We start from the raw sequence: 24,635 nt of genomic DNA on the forward strand, positions 1-24,635 counted from the left end.
CATAACACCGCTTGTGAATTTCCCAGGCAGTGGCTCGCAATCCAGAAGTTACGAAGTAAAATCCACAAGAAAGTAGATAGGAAAGCCAGCAAAGGAAGGAAACTTCGGTGAGTTACTTTTCAGAAAAAAAATGTTAACATTGTTTGTTGGCATCTCTTCTCTTGTTGGCTGTTATGTCATTTTTCTATTTCCTCCAATGATTCTGTTTTTAAGGAACAGAAAAATAACTAAGACAATATCTGAGGCTTTTTTGAGACTCCGTTTTTATTACTCTGAACTGGAAAGATAGTTTAAGTTACTTTTTGTTCTGCTGTTGTGAATGGATAGGTTAAATAATACTTGAATTTCCCTGAAAGAGAAACAATAAGAATGCAAGTCAAGACAGATGATATTGCCTTAGTTTTAAAAAGTGATTTCTACAGAACAATATACAAATTGTATTTTGGGGTCTTATTTAGAATAGAATTATATTGGTCCATTTTTGTGATGCCATACACAGACCCAGTATGCTAAAAAGATATAAATGAAGGATTCCAGAGAATGTTAACACTGCTTACATGAGACAAGGAGTAGAATTTTTATGAGAAAACAGAGAAATTTCTGAGTGTAAGAAAGCCCTCCACCCCACGAGCTCTTGAAGGCGTTTCCTAAGTGTGGAGACAAAAGAAAGACAAGAGTGGAAGTGACAGTGCTGTGCTCTTAGACTTAGATCCCTTGTAACTGTTTTTATATATTACATAACGTCACTCACACAGGGCCTCAGTGTCAAAGGAACTGCTTGTAATTCAGGTGCACATTGAAAAGAATCTTAAACTCATTGTGTTAGAATACTTTTAGGCAGATAGCTAATCCCACATCCTTATTAGAGCCTGCCTGTCATAAAATTCCCTTTAGACAAATGTGAATCTATCTCATTTTTAAATATCTTCAGAGAAGCAGATTTAACTACTTTAATTAACCTGTTTTAGTATTTAATAAAACTCATCAAGAAATGCTTATTTTTCTTTAACTTTGCAGAACTGCAAAGCAGCTTTTCATCATCTTTTGATAGAAAGTCATTTTCTTAAATCTCAGGTTAAATTGTTACAGTTTAACTTTTTTCATATGTTGAAATTTCCAGATCCTCATCCTTCTCCAAGTTTGTTTTCAGCGGTCTGGTTAGGAGCAGGGCTCGAGAGCCCGACTGCCTGAGTTTGAATCCCGGCTTTGGCACTGACTAGTAGTTACTTTGAGCGACACCCTTAACCTCCCCGTGCTAGTTTCTTCATCTGTAGAATGTGGATGATACTAGTACCAGCCTTGTGGGGTTGCCGTGGGATTAAATGAGTAAGTACATATCCACCCTTTAGAACAGTGCCAGGCACAACGCACGATGCAAGTACTGGTTGCCATCATTACTTGTCATTAGGATTGCTGTTTTTATTCCAAGACCGGCTGGGCCTCCTATGGTAATGTTCATTTACCTGCTCACTCACATACGTGCCTCTTTTGTACCTGTTTCTTCTGCACCCCTCACTCCTGTAAGCATATAAAGAAGAACATTACTAGTGGTACTCGATAATTGAGCAGGAGGAATACATACCTATTCTTTCAGATTTTTCTCCAACACTGTACTTTTAAAATTATAGCTTTGAGAAAGACAAATACTGTGTTACCACTTATATGGGGAATCTAAAAAAAATACAACAAATGAATGTATGTAACAAAACAGAAAGCAAACTAGTAGTTACCAAGTGGGAAGAGGGAAGCGGAGAGGTGAGGCGAGATACGGTATAGATTACAAGACACAAACTACTATGTATAAAATAAATAAGCAACAAAGACTTACTGTACAACACAGGGAAATATAGCCATTATTTTATAATAACTTCCAATGGAGTATGATCTATAAAAAATGTTGAATCATTATGTTATACCTGAAACTAATGTAATACTGTAGATCAGCTATACTTCTAATTAATTAGTTAAGTGATTAACAGCTTTGTGAGGCTTTAAATGTTCTTTAGAGGAAGGATCCCAGGATGTCAAATCAGTAGACTGGCTCTGTCTGGCTGTATGATTTTGGTTGTTCTTTATTCTCTGAGCCTCACTTTTCTCATTTAATAAGTGGAGATAATAATCCCTACTTTTACATTTGGTTTGAAGATTAATGTGTATGTATCTGGTACATAGTAAGCATTCAGAAGCATTGGTTTCTGTAGTTTCTCTCGTGTTCATCGGTTGGCGTTGCTGTTGCTAATATACGCTCATCAAAAGAATGGAGAGAGGCCAAAAATGCCTTTTCTACATTATTATTGTGAATTTTAAAACTATGAGGGCCAGTAGCTGTATCGGTGTGCCCCTTCAGGGCAAGAGTTGTCCTGCTTTACCCATTAAGACAGTTCCAACCTTATATCTACTGTAGTGCCTTGTAGACAAGCCAGAAATGTTTTTGGATGATTATGACAGTAAAAGTAACAACGCTCACCAGGTAAGACTTTCTGTAAGCTGTAACACCCACACTTCACACTGAACAGACTAGGAAGTTAGTCTAGGAAAAGGCCAGAAGAAGAATGGTTGCTTGACTTGAGAGTGTACACTTTCTTTTCAGGAACTGCAGTTCATTTGTTTTGGCAAAGACTTAAAGTGAATGTTGTGGGGGAATGGCAGGAGATGAGGCCGTGTGGCTAAGTGGGTGCTAGATCGTGGTCATGCTAAGAATTCGGATTTTATTCTGTAGACTGTAGTAGAGTCACTGAAAGACAAGGAAGCCTGAGCAACAAGGAAGAAGTTTGGAGGAGACTTAAGGAGACACCGCAACTAGGTGCAGTGTTGGGTCCTAGATAGGATCCCGGAAAGAAGAAGGACCCTCGGGTAAAAAGGGGTGAAATTTGAATAAGGTTTATAGTTTAGTTAATAGTATTGCACTGATGTTAATTTCCTAATTTTGATAATTACACTATATCCGTGTGAGTTGTTAACGTTAGAGGAAGCTAAGTGAGGGTATACATGGACTCTCTGCACTGTTCTCGCAACTTATTTCTCTAAGTCTAAAATTATTGCAAAATAAGAAATAAAAAGAAAAGTAATAAATAAGGTCATGTGCTTTGAATTGTTTTACAGTTTTATCATCTATATTCACCTGGCTCCCCTTGTGACCATGCATGTGTGGGATGTGTTTAGACTCAGCGTGATCTTTATTTATAGCAATAGCGGTAACATTTCTGAAACTCTTACTGCCGGTCACTGCAGAGCAGTTTACATGCAGAGCTAGAAAAGGCACAGGCTCTGATGCTAAAGTGTCCAGGTTTGAAATCTGACTCTTCCACTTACCAGCCTTGAGACCTGGGGCAAGTTGCTTTAGGTATCTGTGCTTTGGTTTCCTCATCTGCTGTGAACCGAGTATGGTAATAAAAGTCACATCTCAGAGGATTGTTAGGCAGATTGAATTAGCTAATTCGTGTAAAGTGTTTACAGAAGATAAATAACTCACAGTGTTACAGAGCCAGTAAGCAGCAAAGTGAGATCTGAGCTAATTGATCTGATTCCAGAGCCCAACATGATATCTTAGCTACAATCAGAATTCTGCCCTGAAGGATTTAACAAGTGGCCCAGGCTAGATGAGAATATCATAAGTAACTTCCTTAAATTAGACCCCCAGAAGAGCTGGTAAGGTGTGCCAACCGTCATCACTGATACTGGGTTCCACCAGTGAGCAAGTTTTGTTCTTTATTTGTAATAGAGTTGGAGAGAGAAGATTTTCAGAAATGTCACGGCAAAGATGAACATTACCTGATGGAAACAGGAGTTTAAATGATAGTAGGTCAGTAGCTTCAATCCGGGTCAGATTGGGCATGGCAGCTTGCTAGTTGGATGCTACAAAATAACTGATTAAAAAAGAAATATTTTGGTTTTGGGAAATAATTATTGATTATCAGTATTTTACTCAGCATTATCTGTAAGTGGATTTGATCATGATTTAAGCAGAATTCATAATGTAAATGAGTTAAACTCTCATGCCTATAATAACGATATGTCATACTGGATGTGTTTGTTCTTCTGCAACAAAATTTTATTTCTCTTCTTGGTGAGGTTGGTAAAAGGTGTTTTAATACTGAAACACGCATCCATCCTTAGTAGCACTGAGCTTAGATGAAATGCATTGTATTAGGTACACAGTACTAAATTGTCTTTACTCTGATTATTTCTTAAAGCCTGCCTTTCATTATGCAGTTAATAGTTATTGAATTTATTGTAAAGTGTAAAGATATTCCACAGAGCAGTGCCGTCCAGTAAAAATACCTATTACGTATGTATTTTTAAATGTTCTAGTAACTACAATTAAAAAGGAAAAGAAATGAAAGTGAACTTAATTTTAATACTATATTTCATTTAACCCAATATATAAAAATATTATTTCAGCAATTTATTATTTTAAAAATTATTAATGATATACTTTCCCTTTTTTTATCGCAAGTTTTCAAAATCTGGTGCATATCCCAGTTTGGCATATTTCAGTTTAGATTTGCCACGATTTAAGTGCTCAGTAGCCACATGTGGCCAGTGACTCCTGGATTGGACAACACAACTATAGTTCCTAGTCTTTGTCTAGATGGTGAATTAAATCTGTCTTTGGACATAGCCAAGGATAGTATTCATTTTTTCAGATGGGCAGCAGAGTTTAGTAAAGCCTAAAGACATTAAAATGTATTTATCAACCATACTTACACCTTATACCTAAATAAAAAGGTTATGTAAATACTTGTATTCTCATACATTAACATAACCTTTGGGAGGGCATTTGGCTTAGTTTTTCCACTTTAAATATGTTTACCTTTTGATTAATCAGCAATCTCACATCTCAAAATTTATCCTATAGAAATGTGTGAACATACAATAGTTTATATGTAAGAATCTTCAATTTAGCACTGTTTAATGTGGTTTTTAAAGTGGACAGGCTATATAAATGCCCATCAATAGGAAATTTAACAAATTATATCGACACAACAGACTGTTCTGCATCTGTGAAAAAGAATAGAATATGACAGAGGAAAAAAGCATAATGCAGAATATTAAGTATATTACAATTTCATTTTATGTGAAAAATACATATTTGTTTGTACTGTTTATATTTATCATACATATGGAAAATGCTACAGACAAACTTAACAGTTTTAATTAACAGTAATTATTTCTAGGGAATAGGACTACAGAGGACTTGTCCCTTCTATACACTTCTGAATTTGGATTCTTTTTATAAGAATTATGTACTTTTTATAATTAGGAGATAACAGACACTTAAACAAGTATGAGTCACAGATTTTATTTTTGCATCTTACAAAAAGTAAAGAATTAGAAAGCAATATGGGGGAAGGTATAGTAGCTCAGTTGGTAAGAGTGTGTGCTTAGCATACATGAGGTCCTGGGTTCAATCCCCAGTACCTCCAGTAAGTAAATAAATAAACCTAATTACCTGCCCCCTCAAAAAAATAAAATATGAATCTTCAAAAATACGAAAATACAGCTATTGAGATACAATGCTAAGTGAAAAAAAGAGGATACCAATTTGTGTGTGTGTATGCATTACTATATAAAATGAACATAACTAGCCAAAATATTAATAACAGTCGTCTATAGGTGGAGGAACTTCATGTGCATTTTTTCTGTATGCTGCGATTGTTTGTTTTCCAAATTTTCTGTAATGAATTTATGCTTTTCCTATCATTCTTGAAATGGGAAAAATCTCATCACTATTATTCTTTTAAATTCTTTTTTTAAAAAAACGAAATTTGAGAGGCTTACCTCTTGGTACTATAGTAGAGAATCAAATTCTTTCACACATAAATGTTTTTAAAACTAAAACATTACACACACGAAAATATTTATATCATATTTTTGTTTGTGGATATTTGTGGATAGTGTTTTGCCCAAGTTGTCATACAACCTCTTCTATTATAATGAACAGAAAGGGATACCTTCTTTGAATTCTCTTTGGTATAATATAGTGTATATAAAGTCAAATATTTGTTCAGCCCCCTTCACCAGAGGGTCTGAAAACACTTCATTCAAAAATGCCCTTTTTTTCCTATTGGTGGGAGATGGAGGTGATGTACCTTAAATTTCTGTAACACCTTGACTGAAGATCTAGGGACCAGACTTGTAACGTGCGCGGTTGTGTGCTTCACTGAAAGATGGGGGAAGTGAAAGACTCAGTGGAGCTAGTGAGTGGAGGTCATTCTAGAGCCTTTTCTGACTCAGGGAACTAGTGCTAGTGAGTGCTGGTGGTGCCGAGGTGTTCCAGTCGGACGTTACGCAGCTCCCTGCACTGCCGCCAGTAGGGAGCTTGAATGACTCTAAAAATGATTAAGATGTATGTACGGGAGGGGAAAATGGGGTGGTGAAGTCCTCATCGTCTTTTGTCTGGAATGATATTTAAGGGGTAATATATTGCTCAAGGGCACAGGTGTATCTACTGTTTTTTTGAGCTGTGATATAAATGGATCTGTGCTGAACTACTGTCCTTTACAGTGTGCTTTTATCATTAGCATTAAGGAAAAAGGGTTTTTGTAGCTGTGAGTAGTGTGTGTCTATGAATTGTTCCCTGTTCCACTCTGGAGCCAGATATTCCTGTGATCAGTTCTGGAGTTTGTTACCTCCTATGATGTGTTTCCTTTTCTAGGTTAATAGTTACTAATGTTGCTGCCTGCTTGTTTCCTACTTTATTTAGGTTTCACGTCCTTAGCAAGCTACTGAGCTTCATGGCGCCTATTGACCATACCACAATGAATGATGATGCCAGGTGAGTAATAGATTAATTATATGTCTCAAATGGCTTCATGACAGCCTGATATTGACCTGTTCTACAGCCTGTCACCCTCTCCGTTTCTTCTTATCAGGTAACCATTTGTCATTGGCATCATAGCAAGGATCCTTGTCACATCTCTTCACTCCTGTAATTACTGTAGAACCAAAACAAAATTTCCATAAATCTCAATGCTGCCTCTGGTGGTTTTTTGTTTGTTTTTAACGTTAGCAGCCATCTGCCTAGGACATCTGAGCTCTTCACCAGACAGATGGGTTAGGACAGCACATGCACTTGCTTTATGTGTTTGGGGGTTTTATGCATATACTCTCCCTTTTAAAATAGCTCTAGAGATGTGCATTATGTTGTGTTTGTTCAGGCTGCTGTTGAGGATTTTTCTTTTGAGTGTTTTTACAAAAGAAGTACATGCTTATTTTACAAAGCTGAAACTGAAAATGTGTATAGAAAAAAAGTATACTCATAATATTACAGTTCAGAGATAACTGTTTTAAAAAATATTACCTATCTAGCCATATCCCTTCTCTTTCATTTATTTACCATTCATTTATTCATCAGTATGGCCTCATGCTTTCCTGTTTTATTCATTAATTATAATTGTTACTATCATTCTTTATTTTGATTTAAAATTGTCCCAGGTTAATAGAAACCCCTTCAAGTTGGCTTGTGTCCTTTTGAGATGTCCCCAGTCATTCCTTGAGTAATTCCTCACTTTCTGCCACAACAAGATGTTCTAGGCTAATCTTCTATTTCCCCTGTTCCAGCCCTTGGGTCAGTCTTTCTCCAAGGATCCCTGACTCTTTTTAGTGGATTGTGGATTTTAGAAACCAAGATCTGGGCGCTGGGGTGCTCATTGTTCCTGGGTGTCATGGTTTCTAGGCTCTCTTAGCACAGGAGGTAACTCTTTTTTTTTTTTCCCTTTCTGAAAGGTTTAATACTATCATATTGTGATAGGATTTGATATAATTCAAGAAACAGTTTTTGAATTCCATTACATTAAAAGGCTAAAAAAGAAAAATTACACAATCATATCAGCACTTGACAAAATATAACACCCATTCATGTTAAAAACTCTCAGTAAACTGGGAATAAAGGTAATTTTCCTCAGCTTGATAAAGAATATCTACAAAAATGTACAGCTTAACATCATACTTGAAGCTTTCCTACTAAGATACAGCTTTCACAAAAGATCACGTACAAGGCAAGGATGCCCCCCCTTATCGCTTTTTTAAAAAAATTTTTTATATTTATTGAAATATAAGTTGATTTACAGTGTTTCAGGTATATGGCAAAGTGATTCAGTTATACATACTTACACATATATGTATATTCTTTTTCAGATTCTTTTCCATTATAGGTTATTATAAAATACTGAATATAGTTTGCTGTGCTATACAGTAGGTCCTTGCTATTTGTCTGTTTTATATGTAGTAGTGTGTATCTATTAATCCCAAATCCCTAATTTATTCCTCACTCCCCCTTCCCCTTTGGTAACCATAAGTTTGTTTTCTGTGTCTGGGAGTCTTCTTTGTAAATAAGTTCCTTTGTTTTTTTTTTTTTAGATTCCACATGTAAGTGATATCGTATGATATTTGTCTTTCTCTGTCTGACTTAATTCACTTAATATGATAATCTCCAGGTCCATCCGTGTTGCTGCAAATGACATTATTTTATTCTTTTTTATGGCTGAGTAGTATTCCAGTGTGTATGTACATACACACATACATACCACATCTTTATACCATATCTTTATCTAGTCATCTGTTGATGAACATTTAGATTGCTTCCATGTCTTGGCTGTTATAAATAGTGCTGCTTTGAATATTGGGATGCACGTATCTTTTCGAATTACAGTTTTCATCTTTTCTGGATATATGTCCACGAGTGGGATTGCTGGATCATCTGGTAACTCTATTTTCAGTTTTTTAAGGACCCTCCATTACTGTTCTCCATAGTGACCACACCGATTTACATTCTCACCAACAGTGCAGAAGGGTTCCCTTTTCTCAAACTACATTTAACCTTTTTATTTGAAAGTATTTGGTTTCCTACTAAATCCCATCAGATTCCCACCACCTTTGCTTGAAACGTAGATGTGCACATTTAATTGAACACAATGATTAATTTTTTGTTTGCTTCTGTTCAGTGCTTTGAGTATAAAACAGCTTATGGATGGTTCTGAGTACATTTATACTCGCATCTTTGTGACTTCATGTGCTGTGTGTGCTATGCCTTGCAAGTGAATGCCTGTGTCTGGCTGGGTTTTTTTTTTTTTTTAATCATTTCTAAATCTAGTCTGTTTTTAAAAATAATAGAGTAAAATGAGTGCTGCTTGGATTCGCTTCCAGGATGACATGAAAAAATTACTTCAACAGGAAAGGAAAACTAGGTACTTAAAAACTAAAATCAATCCATTAAGGTAACATTATTCTCCCAGGCATATAGTGAAACCTAGTTTAAATTAGTGACGTCTTTAGAATACAGTACCACTAGATCATTTAGAAATCAATCATCATTCCTAGTTGGGATTTTTCTTGAATCACCTAATATTCCGGGACACTTAGCTTTCCAGAATCTTATTTATTCACTGTTAATTTTTGAGAGTTTACTATATCCTAGACATAAAGATAATTTGAGAATGACTTTCTTACTTAGGATTATGTTGGACTTGGTTTGCAAGAAACAAAACCTGACTACAGAAGCATAAGCAAATGGGACTTTATTTTTTTGACAGAATAATTCTAGGGGTGGCAGGTAATTATGGGCAATGGTTTTCCTTTCTTAATGGTTTTAGGGCCACATCTCTTGGTCTTTCCCCTGTGGTCCCAAGGTGGCTGCTGCAGCTTCAGCCATCAAGCATGCATTCGAGGCAGGAAGAAGAGGAAAGGAGTAGTGTCAGCCATACCTATCTTCTTTCATCAGAAGAGTAAAAGCTTCCCAGAATCCTCTCCAAAACCTTCTTCTCATGTCTCACTGGTAGAACTCTGTTATGTTGCCACTGCAGGTAGGTAAGGGAGAATGGGTTGGGAATGTGTTTGTTGGGTAGCAGTCCTTGTGGCCTTTGATATTTGTGGGGGAAAAAAGGGTATCCCTTGTGGACTGATTGCTCATTATCAGCATTGTTTTCTAGTTGGTTTAGCCACTTAACAAGGAATTTAATAAAAATCTTGTAGCTGGAGAAGTGAGCATCTGTTTTTGACAAGTACGCTCCATTCCCATTGTGTTTCATACAAAGGCAGACGCCCACGTTACTGCTCATGCTCTGAATAGGCCAGATTAACTCCAGGTAGAATGAGTGGGTATTAGATCTCTCTCTGTTCCTAGTATCAAAGCTTCCAGGGCCAGCAGGTGGTGTTACTTTATCTTAAGAAGGAGGCAGTCATAGCTTGGCCTGTTTTGTTTTCGTTTGGTTAATTCCGTAACTGGAAATCATCAAGTGCTGTGCTATTTGGTGTCCCACTTTATCCACCCTAAAATACTGAGGAATAGGAAACTTTCACGTCAATATCTACGCATACTACATTTCTGGTTTTGCTAAATTACAGATATGTTTTTCTTGCTGTGCATGTATGAATAAAGAGTTTTTTATGATTTTGAGGGAGAGAAGGACTTTGTAAGCATGATGCAAAGGCCAGAAGCCATAGGGACAGTATCAGTAGATCTGACTGCATAAAAGTCACATTGAAAGACAGCAAAAACAAATTTCTAAGTAAATGACAAACTGGACAGAAAGGTTCACAATATGACATTACTATGTAATAATACTATGTAAAGCATTTTTACAAATCTCTAAGAATATCCTAGTAACAATGGGCAAAGCATGTCAACGAACAAACTTAGAAATCATAAAGGAAAAATTACGAACAACCAAAAACCATAATGACTGTCAATCTCTTTAATCAAAAAAATGCAAATTAAAATAATGAGTTTTTTTCATATTAAATTTGGAAGACATTATAAGATTGGTAATCCGCAGTATTGATGGTGTGTGGAGACAGACATTTTCATATACTGTTGTTGGGAACATAACTGGCTAAATCATTCTGGAGGGCTGTTTGGCATTGTGTTTCAGAATTTTAAAGGTATTATAGTATCTGTTGATTTAGAAAAATTCCCTTCTAGGAATTGACCTAAGGAAATAGCAAGCTGGCAAATATTTTTGTATCAAAGATCTTTACTGCAACATTGTTTATAAGGGGGAAAAATAAGAAACAATCCAAATGACTGTCAATAGGGAACTCGTTAAATAAATCACAGAAAATCATTTTTATGTTATAAGTAATTATAAGCAACTATTACACTTAGTTATACTGTTGTAATTATACTGTTAAAGGAGGAAGTGGAGCTCTGTGTATTAACATAATGTTAGGTGGAAAAAATAAACCGCAGAATACTACATTATAATTCTACTTTTGAGTAAATAGACATGTATCATCAAAAAAGTGGTGCCTTTAGAACAGATAAACAAGATTATACTGTATAGCCCAGGGAAATATACACAAGATCTTGTGGTAGCTCACAGCAAAAAAGAATGTGACAATGAATATATGTATGTTCATGTATAACTGAAAAATTGTGCTCTACACTGGAATTTGACACAACGTTGTAAACTGGCTATAACTCAATAAAAAAAAAGTAGTGCCTTTAAAAAATATTAAACAGGTTTATATGTACACATATGTATGTACATGTTAGAGTGCTTAGGAAAATATCTGGAAAGACCATACATCAATAATATTTAAAATGTTTACCTATGGGGAAGGGAATGGGATGAGGAAGGGGTGAAAGGAGACTTTCAATCTTTTATTTCTTATGTTTCTATTTTGCTCTCATCTCGTGCCATGAGAATGCATTCATATTAGTTGTCACTAAAAAAAATAAGAAGCTCTGAAACAATTCTCACCAAACTCTTCACACACTTACTGTTGGGCAGGGTGGAGGAAAGTATGTTTGACTTTCTGCTCTTTGTATTTCTGTAGTACTCAAACTTTCTTACAGTAAACTTGTGTCTCTTTTTATCAACAGAAGAGGACATGTTCATTTTGATGTATATTATATATATAATATAGAGAGGAGGTAGACAGTTCCTGATTATTTCTCTGTTGAAGGATGAAGTATTACATGAATGAAAAATCTCTCCCTTAAGGCTTCTGCCCTATGAACCATATGGATAAAACTGGCTTTTTGATACCCGACTAGCTTCTTTCCCAGCCGCCACCCCCCCACCCCTTTTTAATCGTGGTAAAAAAAATTACACAACAAATTTTGTAGCCCTTTTGATTTCTTACTCCCAGAGGCCATGCTACCTGTGATTCCTACCATGCCTGGATCTGGAGAGAGAAGCCCTTCTCTTTTCTTAATTGTTTCTTGGGTCCAGTTTATCGTTCCACACATGTGCCTGCGCTGGATTAAAGCTCAGTGTTAATAAAGAGGGGAGAAGGTGGGGATCTGAGTGCTGTAGCTTGTCCTTGAATCCTCCATTTCCCTTGTCCAGTTTGAGCTCAAAAAAATTTGCATTTGGTTCAATTGAATGAGACCAGAACACAGCATTTGTTAAGGCAGAGAGCAGAGATCTCTTTAACACGGGGTATTAAAATATCCTTAGTGGAGGAAGAGCTGTTATCTGTAAAAGGATCTTCAGAAAGCTGGTGGTGTCTTCATTTTGTTTCTCCTGTGGTGTGTTCTGTACTGTTATCTGCTTAGTTCATATCTGCTGTTACATATTGTTTTCTCATGCTAGGAAATTTTCCCCAAGCAATCTTATTTTTTTTTAACTTTTTAAAATGCAAAGTAGCCCCGTTTGCTCCTTTGTTACCAAATTTCCCCTCAGGGGCATGTCTATCTAGGTAAACTTTGGATACTGATTTAAACGCCTTTACAGGCCTTCAGGCCTCCTTTGTCAGTGAAAGTCACACAGAACTCCTGACACTTCATATGTGCCGGTCCAGTAGGTCTTTACCGCACCGTGAGGTGGGCAGGTGGCTGGTACTGCAGGCCTGGTGAACACTCCCTGCACTGGGAGGAAAGAAGAGAAATCCCATTTTGCTGCTCTGGTACGTGCTTGCATGCAAGGAAGGAGATTACGAGGCGTCTAAAGATGGTCACTGGCTTTCCTGGACCCTCAGGTACTCGTGGCCCCGGGCAGCACAGCTCCCAGAGCAGCTCCTGTTTGCCCTTCAGACTCATCTTTGTGAAGAGGGCGAAGTGTCATGTGACGCTGTAGAGACATCAGTGGGCTGAGAAGGACAAAGGGCTTGATGCCTTGGTGGCAGAGAATCCCTCTCAGCATATCGTCACCTGCAAGAGCAGGTTGGTGCGTTAACATGCGTGGTTTACAGGATTGCTGTTCACTTCTCTGACTATTGAAGTTACTCTAAGCTTATTAAGTCCATTTAGAAACAGAGCTTACTTTACATGGTGTGAACCCCCTGGAGTGCTATTAAGACCAGAGGGAGTATGGTGATTCAGGTGATCTCTTATTATGGTTCTAACAAAATGGAGACTCTGTAGGTTGTGGAGATAATCATCTGGGTTTTTGCCTGTGGTTTTGAAAGCCCCTCTGAGGCAGGCTTTTAAAGAAGTTCGTTCTTTTTCATCTGTTGTGTTGATGTAGGTCAGATAGTACAAAGCTAGTGTGACAAGTAGAAGTGAATTCGGAGTATGACTTCTGAGACATTTCCTCAGAACTGGCCACTGCCTTGGCTTTGGGGAAGAGGAGCCGTGGGAGCCACATAGTCTGTTGCGTGGCTTTGGTTGTGAGCACAGAACGGGTCTGAGGCCACAGTCGGCTTGATGCCCGCCTCAGAAAATTGGGGTTTGCTTTGCATTAACTGCTGCTTCAGAGAACCGTGACAAGATAAACCCGAGTCTGGTACTGTCCATCGAAAGGGTACTGTGCTGTATTTTCCTAAGCTTTTTCTCTTACTACAAAAATGATAGCAGTATCAACATTTTGTAGGTACTCCATTCCTTTGCAGAGAACTTAAAGAAATTCTTAATAGAAACAGCAAGAATTTTCATTTTCATTCTACCCTCCCAAAATAAAAGACCACTTTCCCGCTCCTTTTATAAAGCTTCTGGCATTAAAGAGAACAAGGAAAGGATCCTTTAATGATAACTGCTAAGCACCAAATATATTATTGTTTTACATCTGGAGTTTTAGAAACGTACAAATGTAACCCAGCCCCGTGAAGTGCTTTGTCAGCATCACTGCCGCGTTGTTCCCAAGGCGCCTGGGTGTAATAGGATATGTGCAGGCAGTTTCTCTTCGGTGTGCCATTTTTGTGTGTGGGTCTGCACCCTAAATATGGGCCCGTCCTACCACCCTACCGATGATATTCTTTCTCCTGAGTTGGTAACCCAGAGGTTACTTAGACCATTTTTGATTCCCCATTACCTACTTTACCCACTTTTTTTTTAATTAGACATAGTACGCTGAATCATGGTGAAATATTCTTAAGAAGTTGGCTCAGCATTTGAGAGCACATTGGCTAATAACCCCAGAAATACCTTCCACAGAGTGCTTTTCGTTGGTTAAAAACTTGCAGGTGAGGATGGTTAAGATACAGATGTTTTCTCTGAGGCTTCTTATCTCCTAAAAAGACACAGGTTGTTCTGACAGGTGAAACAAGTCCGCGCAAATATGCTGCATTGATCTGATCAGCGGGAGCGGGAGTGGTGCTCTCCCCAGTGCTGCCTTTCCCCAGCGTCATTAAAGGCTCCCATTACTCCTTTATTAGAGGTTCCCTCTCTTCCTTATCAGATTACAGAATGAACATAACTCATGGCAGTGATTTGATCTCTTGTTAAAGAGGATTACAGCTTTGCATTAACTCAGATCGACACAGTTTATAATTCTCTAGTTGCTACTCAGGCAGGCGGCGGTACCCGTCTGACCCCCCAGCGGCGGGGAGGGAGGGACCCCATGTATCATCATTAAAGATGGCGTCCAGCCCCAAGCCTGGAGGCCGGGGGCCCTTCCTCCTCCAGGAGTGGCAGGAAGGACAAAGGAAACATCCTCAAGTTCAAAGCCGACACTTGGGCCAGAGTTTTAAAACTGGGTTGAAAAGAAAGCCCTGCTATTGTTTCTTTTGTATTTCCCGATTCGATTCAGCTCAGTCTTACACAGTTCTAGAGAATTTGCATACTCAAATTGAGCCTTGGTTCCAAGCAGGTTGTAGAGAGAGAAAGTACATTTTCTGGAAAGAGATTTAGCTGCTGAACAGATAAATCTTTCCTCGAAATGGGGGCTTCTTGACTACAGTTCTCATTTCTGCAGTCAGATTCCATCATTTCTCCAAAGGGTTGTGAATTCTGTTTTTCTCCCAAAGAGACTGTTCACATTTGTTATCTAAAGTGAGTGTAAATGTTTCACTTAAGGAATTACTATTTTTAAGTTTTTATATTGTATTACTGTCTTTTAAAACATAATATCTTATCAATACTGTATTAGTCACAGTGAAATAACTTGCAAGGAGGTAGGCAATGGTTAATGTTTTCCACCTTAATTTAGATTAGTCATCCGTACACATTATTAACACATTTCTCACAGTGATCACTGAGCCAACTGAGCAACTCGGGTTGCTTGGACATGCAGATTTTACGTGCATTCATCCATTGCTCTGATTCATCCCCCCCAAGTCTGCCACCCTATTTCTGATTGGCAATGAAATGACATAGACTAATAACTTCATAGTCCACGTACCGAGCATTTACTGTATGCCAGACACTGCACTAAACTCTTCATGTATGTTTTCATTCAGACCTTATTAGAAACCATCAAAGTGGTTGACATTATCTGTGTTTTAGGATAAGAAGGCTGAGGCGTAGAGCAGTTAAGTCACCTGCCCAAGATAAATAGCAAGTTAGTAGCAGAGCTGGTGTCTGGATCTAAGAGTATGGTTGCCAACCCCTGCCCCTTGTTTCCAAGACATCAGCAAGCTCTTAGGAATACGTGGGAGTGTGTGCCAAGGGAAGCTGCTCCCGTGCCCCACCACACACACTCAGAGCCTTTCTCTCAATTAAAAACTTGTGTGGGGAGGGAGAAAACTTGTCTGGATTAAGAATTTTTTTCTTTCTCTTATAATAAAGATGCCGTCTATATAGGAAGGTTCTGCCTTTTCAAACCACTCACATTTTAGTGTGAGTCACTGAATTTCCAGACCTGCTCTTATGGTTACACCATTCTTCTGATTACAGAGACCCTAACCTCATAACTAGCTTTGGAAACTGATCCAGCATTTTCGATCAGTTTGCTCTTAGAGTTCTCCTTCTGCTGGACTCGGGGCCTGTCACCTGCTTCCCGTAAAGACAGTATTTTTCCCCTATAATAAAAACAAAACGCGCTTATGGAAGAAAAGTTGGAAAATACAGAAAGGAACAAAGGGAAATTCCTGTTATCTGCTATTGGGAATTGACTGTTATTAGTACTTTAATATTTTCTTGCGGAATGTTTTTGTGTGTGTATTTTATAAAGATATATATATATATATATATATATATATATGTTTGAACCGCCTTTTCCAGTTAACTTTGTAAGTATTTTAATACCATTAAGTATTTTAAAGACATTTTAATTAACTTTATAATATTAAGTTATGGACTGTTTATTCTTGAACATTTAGGTTGTTTCTGATTGTTTTTATTTCTCTTTAAGTAGTGCTACAGTGAACATACTTGTATAGGAATCCATGTTGTAAGTTTTGCTTGTATCTTTAGAATAGGTTCTGAAGAGTAGAAGGATATTTCCTGGATCAAAGGCATAAACTTTCTAATGATTCGTGATGGGCTGAACTAACTCAGCCCCCATCACTGCCCACCCCATCACTGCCCACCCCATCACTGCCCCACCCCCATCAGCGCCCCACCCCCTTCCCCAAGTGAGGCGCATGTCATTTACCTTTGCTGATGCGGGGAGTTCCTAACAGTGACACCTTACTGAGGACCTGCAGTGTGCCAGCACTGGGCTAAGTATCTAATGTTTATTTTCTCACGTAATAGTAACCTATTAAAGAGCTACTAATAGAGTAACTTATTGAAGAGTCTGTATGTTTATTAATCATTTGTATTTGCAGTTTGTATGAATTCTGTATGTTATTGTTGTATACCATATTTCATATTTTTTGTAGATTTTCCCATTTTTGCTTAGCTGTTGGTGTTAATGATTTTTACTTGTCACTTACAAGTTTTGCTTTTTATGTGATCGAATATATAACACATTTTTCTTCTGGATGTATTTCATTGCTTTTATGCTTAGGTGGGCCCTCCTGTACCCCACCGTCAGCTACTCACCGATTGGTTTCATCTGATTTATTTTCTTACTTTGAATCTGCTTAGAACTTTTAATATATTGTTCAGTGTTCTCTCCTTTCCATTCCTACTGCTTCTTTTTGAGCCCAGATTTTTTTTTTTTGCTTCCCACATAGACTTACATTAACAGCCTCTTAACCACCAGTCTGATCTAATTAGTTCTGTGCAGCATTGCCAGATTACACCTTCCTAAAATATCACTCAGCGCATACCATTCCTCGTGGCCTGCGGGGTGGAAGCTGTCCTCGAACCTACCACTCCAGGCCTGCAGCCTTTCCTCCTCCCCTGGTTCAGGGTGCACGCCTTTTGTGCTGTCCTGCGGTCCGCTAGAGTCCCGGGACACACTCTGCTTCCCCTACTAGTGTCTCTTAGCTCTGCTCACTCGACCTGGAGCATCTCCCCACCCCTACCCACCTCCCAACCCCACCTCTGCCCCTTCCTGCTGCAAGTCCATAGTCCTTGGCCCACACCAGCCCTTTAAAGGAGACTTTGAAGGTTCCCATCCCCCACTGAGGTGGAGGCTCTTTTGTCCTTGAACCCCTATTTCATTTGTTCTTCTCTAACAATACTTAACACTGTTCACAAAAATACTTATTAGAGTTTTTTTTTTCCTTGCTAAAAATGCTGAATTTATAAGTCAGAACAGTATGTATATGTTTACTACAATCCTGTATTCGGTATTATCAAGATTTTATGCTCACACATTTTGAATAATGTGTTTTGATTCCAGTTGTATCCTGCCTTATTATGTAGTATAACACAAGTATTATTTGCAAAACAGTTTGAAGTCTTTCCCCAATTGATGTCAACCTTCTCTAGAGAACTGACTCCGGATTCTTGAGCACCGGTTCTGCCCCAGCTCACAGCCAGTGTGGCCTTGAAGAACTCTTCTTTCTCGGCCTTATTAGTTCCCTTCTGTAGAAAGTGAAAATAGTCCTTTTTGATCATTTGATTCTTAAGAATGAAATGTAATTTTAATTTTTTGTTTCTGAGAACTATTTTAAATTATGTCTGTGCAGATAATGACTTAAACAAACAAAATTCATGTTTTCACATGTGTATATGTTTGTTACATCATTGTCCCTTTGCCTGCCACGCAGACATACCCATTTCTGTGCAAACCTGAGAAAAGTTGGCTGTAGTTCTTCTGTCTGAAATGCCTTTAGTGGCCTTCAGCTTATGAGTCTGTTGCTTGTAAGCAGTTTGCTGGTAAGCTTATTTTTGCAAACAGTCCTACAAGGTGAATGAACAAAGGCTTCTTGCCATTTTCCTGAAATCTCTGAGTCACCTAACTCCTTTACTGTACACATCTTCTATCGACTTATAATGGGGTTACATCCTGATAAACTTGAAAATATTATAAGTCGAAATGCATTTAGTACACCTTACCTACTGACATCATGGTTGAACCTTGCCTGCCTTAAACGTGCTCGGACACTTACGTTAGCCTACAGTTGGGCAGAATCATCTGACACAAAACCAGCTTTATAATAAAATGTTGAGTATCTCATGTCATTTGTTGAGCACTGTATTGAAAGTGAACAACACAAAGGTTGGGTGTGGAATGGTTGTCAGCGTGTCTGTCATTCACCCTGGTGATGGCGCGGCTGGCCGGGGCTGCCACTGTCCATCATTGTGAGAGCGTGTCTGCCACAGGTCACTAGCCTGGGAAAAGGTCACAATTCAAAATTCAAAGTACAGTTTCTACTCTGTGGGTATTGCTCTCGCACTGTCGTAAAGTCGAAGCACCTGGAGTCGAGCCGTTGTAAGTCTGTGCTTTGCTCTGTTCCCACGGCACTGGGTACCTGGCCATGTTCTATACTGCATTCCCCTCTGGGTTGTGCCCTGATTCTCTGTCTTCTTGCTCCAACATTGCACTGCTTGGGGGCCAGCTTCATACTTTGTTCTTTGCTCTTGGCCATGTTGGAAAAGCCCCAGAAATAAAGAGAATTCAGCTTTCCTGGTCCTTTACTTAAGAGAGTTTTTAAGTTCTTTTTACTCAGGATGAACCCTGGGAAAAGATCTTTCAAGAAAACTCTTGCATTTCCATCACGTCCAAGAGTGTACACCACAAACTTTGTATCATACTGTTGGTCTTCTCCTGCCCATCTTGGCTGTGAATACTGTCCTGGGTTTGGCTTCTGGTGGCCCTGGTATAAGTGGTTAGTTACTGTGGAAACAAAGTATACAGACAAGGCTCTGTGATGACCCGTTACAATTTTAGGTCAGTTTTTGGGGACTGTGTTGAGGGTTTGTTGAGGTTAAGAAGAAAACAGCCCTGGGATGGATCCTGCATGTGCACTAACGAGGCGTAATAGTCCCTGGTCACCTTTTGGTTTTTTAGTGTTAGTTCTAAGTGTCAAACTGAAAAAGCACATTTAGATAAAGGGCATTGCTTCACTGTACTTCGAGTACGAGGTGCCGGGAAGCAGAGCACTTGTAATGGGAAGCTGCTACTAACTACCCTGGAAATGAGGTCTTGAATGAGCTATAACCACACCTTGTGTTTTATCCATTGTCTCCCTCTGGGGAGCAGAACACTTTATAAACATTAACTCTTTTACCCTCTGGGCACCTCCACTTAAAAGGTAAATAAGACTGAAGGCTCTTTCTTCTCCAATATAGATGAGGAACCATCAGCCCAGAGAGGGAAATTGCTTGATCAGAGGCAGGGGAGGCGCTCGTGGCCCGGGGTGGTTGGAAGCCCCACAGTGGACCTGGTGGCCGCTGACACCCAGTGGCTGCAGCTCCGGGCGGTTCCCCTTTCTGCTCCTGGGAGGCTGGTGGGGGTTGGGCCTTTGTCTGGGTGGAATGTGAAATGCTGCAAAGACGAGCAATTGTTCTTCACTGCTTTGTGCTCCTTTATAAGAAAGAAGAAATCAATACACATTTTCTCCTACACACACTTGGCAGCACTCGGCCTCTGGTCTGCTCTCCATCCTGCACGGGAGGCGCAGCCCTGCAGCAGGACAGGCTCCCCAGCTTCCAGGCGCAGAATGCAAACTACTCATTTTGCATTTAGCAGTCAGGCGTTTTAAAACGAGTCGTGTAACTGGCCGAGGTCATCAGACTGCAGACTTCAGTGACTGGTTGGTGAAGCGAGGGTGGCGGGGGAGGTGGCCCTGTTGCCGACATCCAGAAGCTGAGGGCTCCTGGTCAGCCCCCTGGGGAAAGTTACCTGGCAGGTTTCTGGGATAAACCTCCTTTTTTCCAAATCTCTCTGATTTAGAGAGGAGAGGAGGAAGTTCTTTGAGGGAACCATTAAAAACCAAAAAAGATGGACAGATGGAGGCCATGGATTTGCATTTTATCAATAGTGTAAGTGAACTGTCCAAACAAGGGCCCTAGCTCAGGGTGGATTTTGTTTCCTAATCAGAAGGTGTGGTATTAATACCTGTAACTTTGTTTGTAGCTTCCTGCCATTAAACGGTCAAGTGTGGGACACAGGAAACGATTTCTACCATTATTAACAAAGGTAGTCTAGATGACAGACTTGCCTTGCCGGGCCTGGTGTCGCCAGTGGTCAGCTTATTCTAGTTGGACGCAGTGCCTCAGTGAGGATGCAGGCCCTCCGGCTGGGGGGGCTGGTGGCATCCTTTGCGCTGAGGAGATTGTCAGAGCCGAGAGCACCAGTGAGTTTGCCAGGGCAGGTGTCAGAGAGAGGCGGGGAGAGAGGGGGAAGGGAGGAGGGAGGGGAACAGACCCCAGGAGAAGGAGAGGAAGATACAAAAGACAAAGAGGGTGGAGCAGAAACAGAACAGGAGATGGTGACCCCCTGCGGGGAGAGGGGGCTTCTGTGGCTGGCAGCGCCTGCTCCGAGGGCCCCCTGAGGATCTGTGTGCCCTGCAGGCTCAGGCCCTGCAGTCGGTCCCTGTGTTTGTGTGTTCAGGAGTTCCTGCTTTCATGTTTGGATTAGGGCTGGGGGTTTGGGTAAAGTCAGTCCTTCAACTTACTAGAAGTAGTGGAATGCCTGCTGAGACTCTGTGGGTCTGACAGAACACACCTTCACTCATTTCTGTGTTTTGACCCTCCTCAAAGTAGACGAGAAACCGGAGCTGAGAGAGGCATCAGACGCCTCCCCCAGGCCCCGGGTCGTTGGGCAGCAGTCTTGATAGGGATACAAATGTAACTTAGTGTCAGCCTCACCTTCCGTGCGGCTGCAGGAAGTGATTCACGTCTAAGCAGTGAAGCATCCCCTGGCTTTTAACAGGAGCTGTTAGAGGGGCTGCTGTTTGAACAAGGAGCTTCATCTTCCTGAAGCCAGCAGTCACAAAGCCGTAAACACCACGCCGGCCAACTCTATTGCCAGGATCGTGGTGGCCTGACGTTAATATTAAACATCTCCAGCAAGGCAGAGAGCTCTGCAGCCCAGCCACAGAGTAAAAATAAATAAAAATAAAGAGAAAACCCTGCTAAAAGCAATGAGATGATTTGTCGTCTTTCCTTTGTGAGGCCATTTGTCTTCTCTCACATCAAATCTGTTATAAAACAGTCAAACTGTGAAAGTGGAAGTCATCCCAGGAACATGGAATATTAATGCACAGGAGAGGAGGCGACGTCCCTTTTGTCGAGAGCTCCCCCCTCCTCTTTTTCGCAAGTCCACCAAGGTAAATTATTTTTCTTTAAAAGAATTTGAGAGACTTGAAGCTAGTGGTAGGGATGATGGAAGTTTCAAGTCTTTTTCTTCCTCGTTTAAGTGGAGTGAATCTGTAACGGACTTGAGAACGAGGAGGGAGCGCACGTAGGGAGAAAACCTTACAGATTTACCCCTCACTCCCTCTCACCTCTCCTTCCCTTCCCCAGCCTTTCGGTTCCTTTGTTTGGGGCCTGAACCCGCCGCGTCTTTGAGCATTTATAAATCTTGAGTCTGTCTGATCTTTAGGAGACAGGCCAGAGGCCACATGTCACCATCTGTAATTTAAAGCTGTAGGGCTAAAAGCATTTGCAGAGGTTTGAAGGACCTAGTTCTGACCTGACCAAAAGAGCGAATTGGAACAGACCATCTCGAGTCTCCTTCAAGCATTGGGGAGGATGGCGATGAGAGCAGAGTGCCAGGTAAAATTTATGGCCACAGTTTGCTGGGAGCCTGGCTAGTTGCCTGGACCACTTAGAAACGTGTCGTGTGCTGCCACCTAGCGGCAGATTCGGGTAGCTGCGGGTGGCTGTTCGGAGCTCGGGAAGGGTTCAGACAGGTTCTGATGGGAAATTTGCTTTGTATCCGGATTTAGGTAATTAGTGACGGGTGAGGGCATTCTCGCAGTCACTTACTTTGCTGACTTGATCCTGTTAAGAAATAAGTCCTTGGTAAGAGAAGGTTGCCTTCTTGTCTTTTCACCTTTCTTTATCTTTTATGTATTATTTTTTGGTATGAAACTGTGCTGGCTTTTCAGAAAAGAAGCCTGTGGTTGACTTTTTGTTGCTGGGGATGTTGGGAGGCGAGTGAGGGAGAGAAGTGCTGATGTTTCAGCTGCGTTCAGGAATTCCGAGTTTCCTACTTAAGATTTTTTTGCCATTGTGACTGAACAACGCTCCCTTCTGACAAGATGTGCCCCTGTCTCTGGGCTTGCATTGCCTTCCTCACAGTTCAGGCTTGTTGAGGGACCAAGTCCTGGAGCCCTCTGCCTCCGATCCTGCTGTCTGGGTCGATATAGTTCCCTGTTTAGGTCACAGAAACACTTCTCAGAAATCCTTCTCTCGCCTGTAAAGTCTCTGATACAGAGTAGAATGGATTTGGGTCAGAGGACACAGAAGGAACGGAAGATGAAGGAAGGTGCTGTTTTGTCCCTGGTGTTTTGGGGAGCAGACCCCAAAGCAGCCAGATGGCTGGGGGTAGGTGAGGAGAACCCCTTGGTTTGGCGTCACTAGTATGTGCCAGGCGATCACTGGCAGGATGACTTGCTCAGGTGGCATTTGCCCTGGGCGTCCTGGCAGGCAGAAGAGAGAGCGCAAAAGCTTTGCGAGGACAGGGAGGGTGTGCCGCGAACACGGGGTTGGGGGGGGTGCCGAGAACACGGGAGGGGGTGCCGAGAACATGGGAGGAGGCTGCTTGAGATGCCCCCCGCGGGCGCGGATGGCCTGCGGGCTGTTCTGTCGGGTCTTGGCAAACTGGGGCTGGGGGGCGGTGGCTCAGGGGCTCAGCCAGGCCGGCAGGAGAACTCCATCTTTGCCGTAGCAGGAACGGAGGGAACGGTTTCTTTTCGCCCAGAGAACAGGTGTAACTGGGAGAGGACTCAGCTCCTGGCCTGGTGGTGGGGTCACAGTAGGAGGAAGGGCGTTCCCGCATCTCTCCGAGGGGAGTGGGTTGTCCTAGACAGGATTCACCGTCCCAGTTCAGCCTCTGCTGTGTCATTCGTGTCTCTGTAATCCCGTAAAAACTAACAGAGCAAATAGGCATTCAGATGTGTTTTGTGAATTTTTCATACCTTTGTGTGATGCTGTCTAATATGTGTGTATGAGCTTCCACAGCACTAGTAAGTAAATTGTTTACAAAACACAAACATGAAAAAGCATGCATCAGGGACATCACCAATACTTTTTTAAAGCACGTCTGTCATCAGCAACCACAGCGGTCAGTGAGTTTCTGTTCTGTCTGTGTCTGCACTGACTCACAAGGATTCGGGTTTGATGGAGGTTCTGCTGGACCCGAGCCCTGTAGGAATTGGAGCTCTTAGTCTTACTTTCCCTTTGTGCGTTTCGTCATCCTCGGATCCTTAAATGTCCGTGTGAGGCATCAAGTCCGCAGAAGCCCCTTCTGTGCTCAGCACGAGACCCTTGGGTGTGTGGGGAGGGGAGCGCGCACTCTGGGATGCACCTGGTATATTTAGGGAGACATCCCCTTCTCCCCGTGAAGCAACTAATGAACAACCTCAAATTAATCAAGGGCGAATTATGTGTATAGTGTTAATCAGGAAGCAGCGATGTCGTCCCCACTGGAAGATGGGCTCAGAACCCCTGTGTGTAATGCTTGCTCAGAGGCTGTGATGTACTTTTGGAGGCAGTGCAAGTTTTTAGGGAGCGGCGGCCTTGCTGCTTTCTCTCCACTGTCTGCCTGCCTTTGGCTACAGGGACAGGAGGGCACAGCTCAGGGGTGTCCGGGCTGGAGTCAGAGGGGTGCAGTGCTGTGTTCCAGGGCGCAGCCGGCACAGTCTGTCATTATCCCAGAGGCTGCGAACTCCTGACCTGGCGAAGTGCAAGCCCCAGAGATCATCTGCAAGTTTCATGGGTTCCTTTGTACCATTTGCCCGGATGACAGCATGGAAGACACTGGTCTGTGTTGTCGGTGAGGAGCGCTCGCGTGGAGCTGAAGGGAGGGCTGCAGGTGCTCGTGGCTGGGCAGCACCATAACACGCGTCCACCTCCGTTTCATTCGGGGCTGGAAAACTGACCCGCCACTCAAGCGATATAGCATCTCACAGCCGGCCAGACTGTGTGTACTTAAGTCTCTTCAGAAGATCACATAATAAATAAGCTGGATCCTAGTCCCCACCCCACCACACACACACGCGCGTTCTGTCTTTATGGAAAATGG

At 41.1% G+C, this 24,635-nt stretch overlaps 1 protein-coding gene across 3 annotated transcripts in view; it reads left to right on the plus strand.

The window, feature by feature from the left end:
- Positions 1–24,635, plus strand: part of AATF (apoptosis antagonizing transcription factor) — a 91,737-nt gene that overhangs the window by 62,172 nt on the left and 4,930 nt on the right. Inside the window, exons 10-12 of one of the 3 annotated variants that reach the window (XR_012060187.1) lie at positions 27–107; positions 6,707–6,778; positions 9,630–9,803. Coding sequence is in view for 2 of the 3 variants with exons in the window: in XM_072940288.1 (XP_072796389.1) it covers positions 27–107; positions 6,707–6,778; positions 6,876–6,879 (157 nt within the window). In the remaining variant the exon portion in view is untranslated. Of the gene's footprint in view, positions 1–26; positions 108–6,706; positions 6,779–6,875; positions 6,901–9,629; positions 9,804–24,635 lie in introns of those variants that run through there. The other 2 variants (XM_072940288.1, XM_072940287.1) reach the window with 2 other exon arrangements.

The sequence above is a fragment of the Vicugna pacos genome, chromosome 16 (assembly GCF_048564905.1).
Source record: "Vicugna pacos chromosome 16, VicPac4, whole genome shotgun sequence".
NCBI classification, from domain to species: Eukaryota; Metazoa; Chordata; class Mammalia; order Artiodactyla; family Camelidae; genus Vicugna; species Vicugna pacos.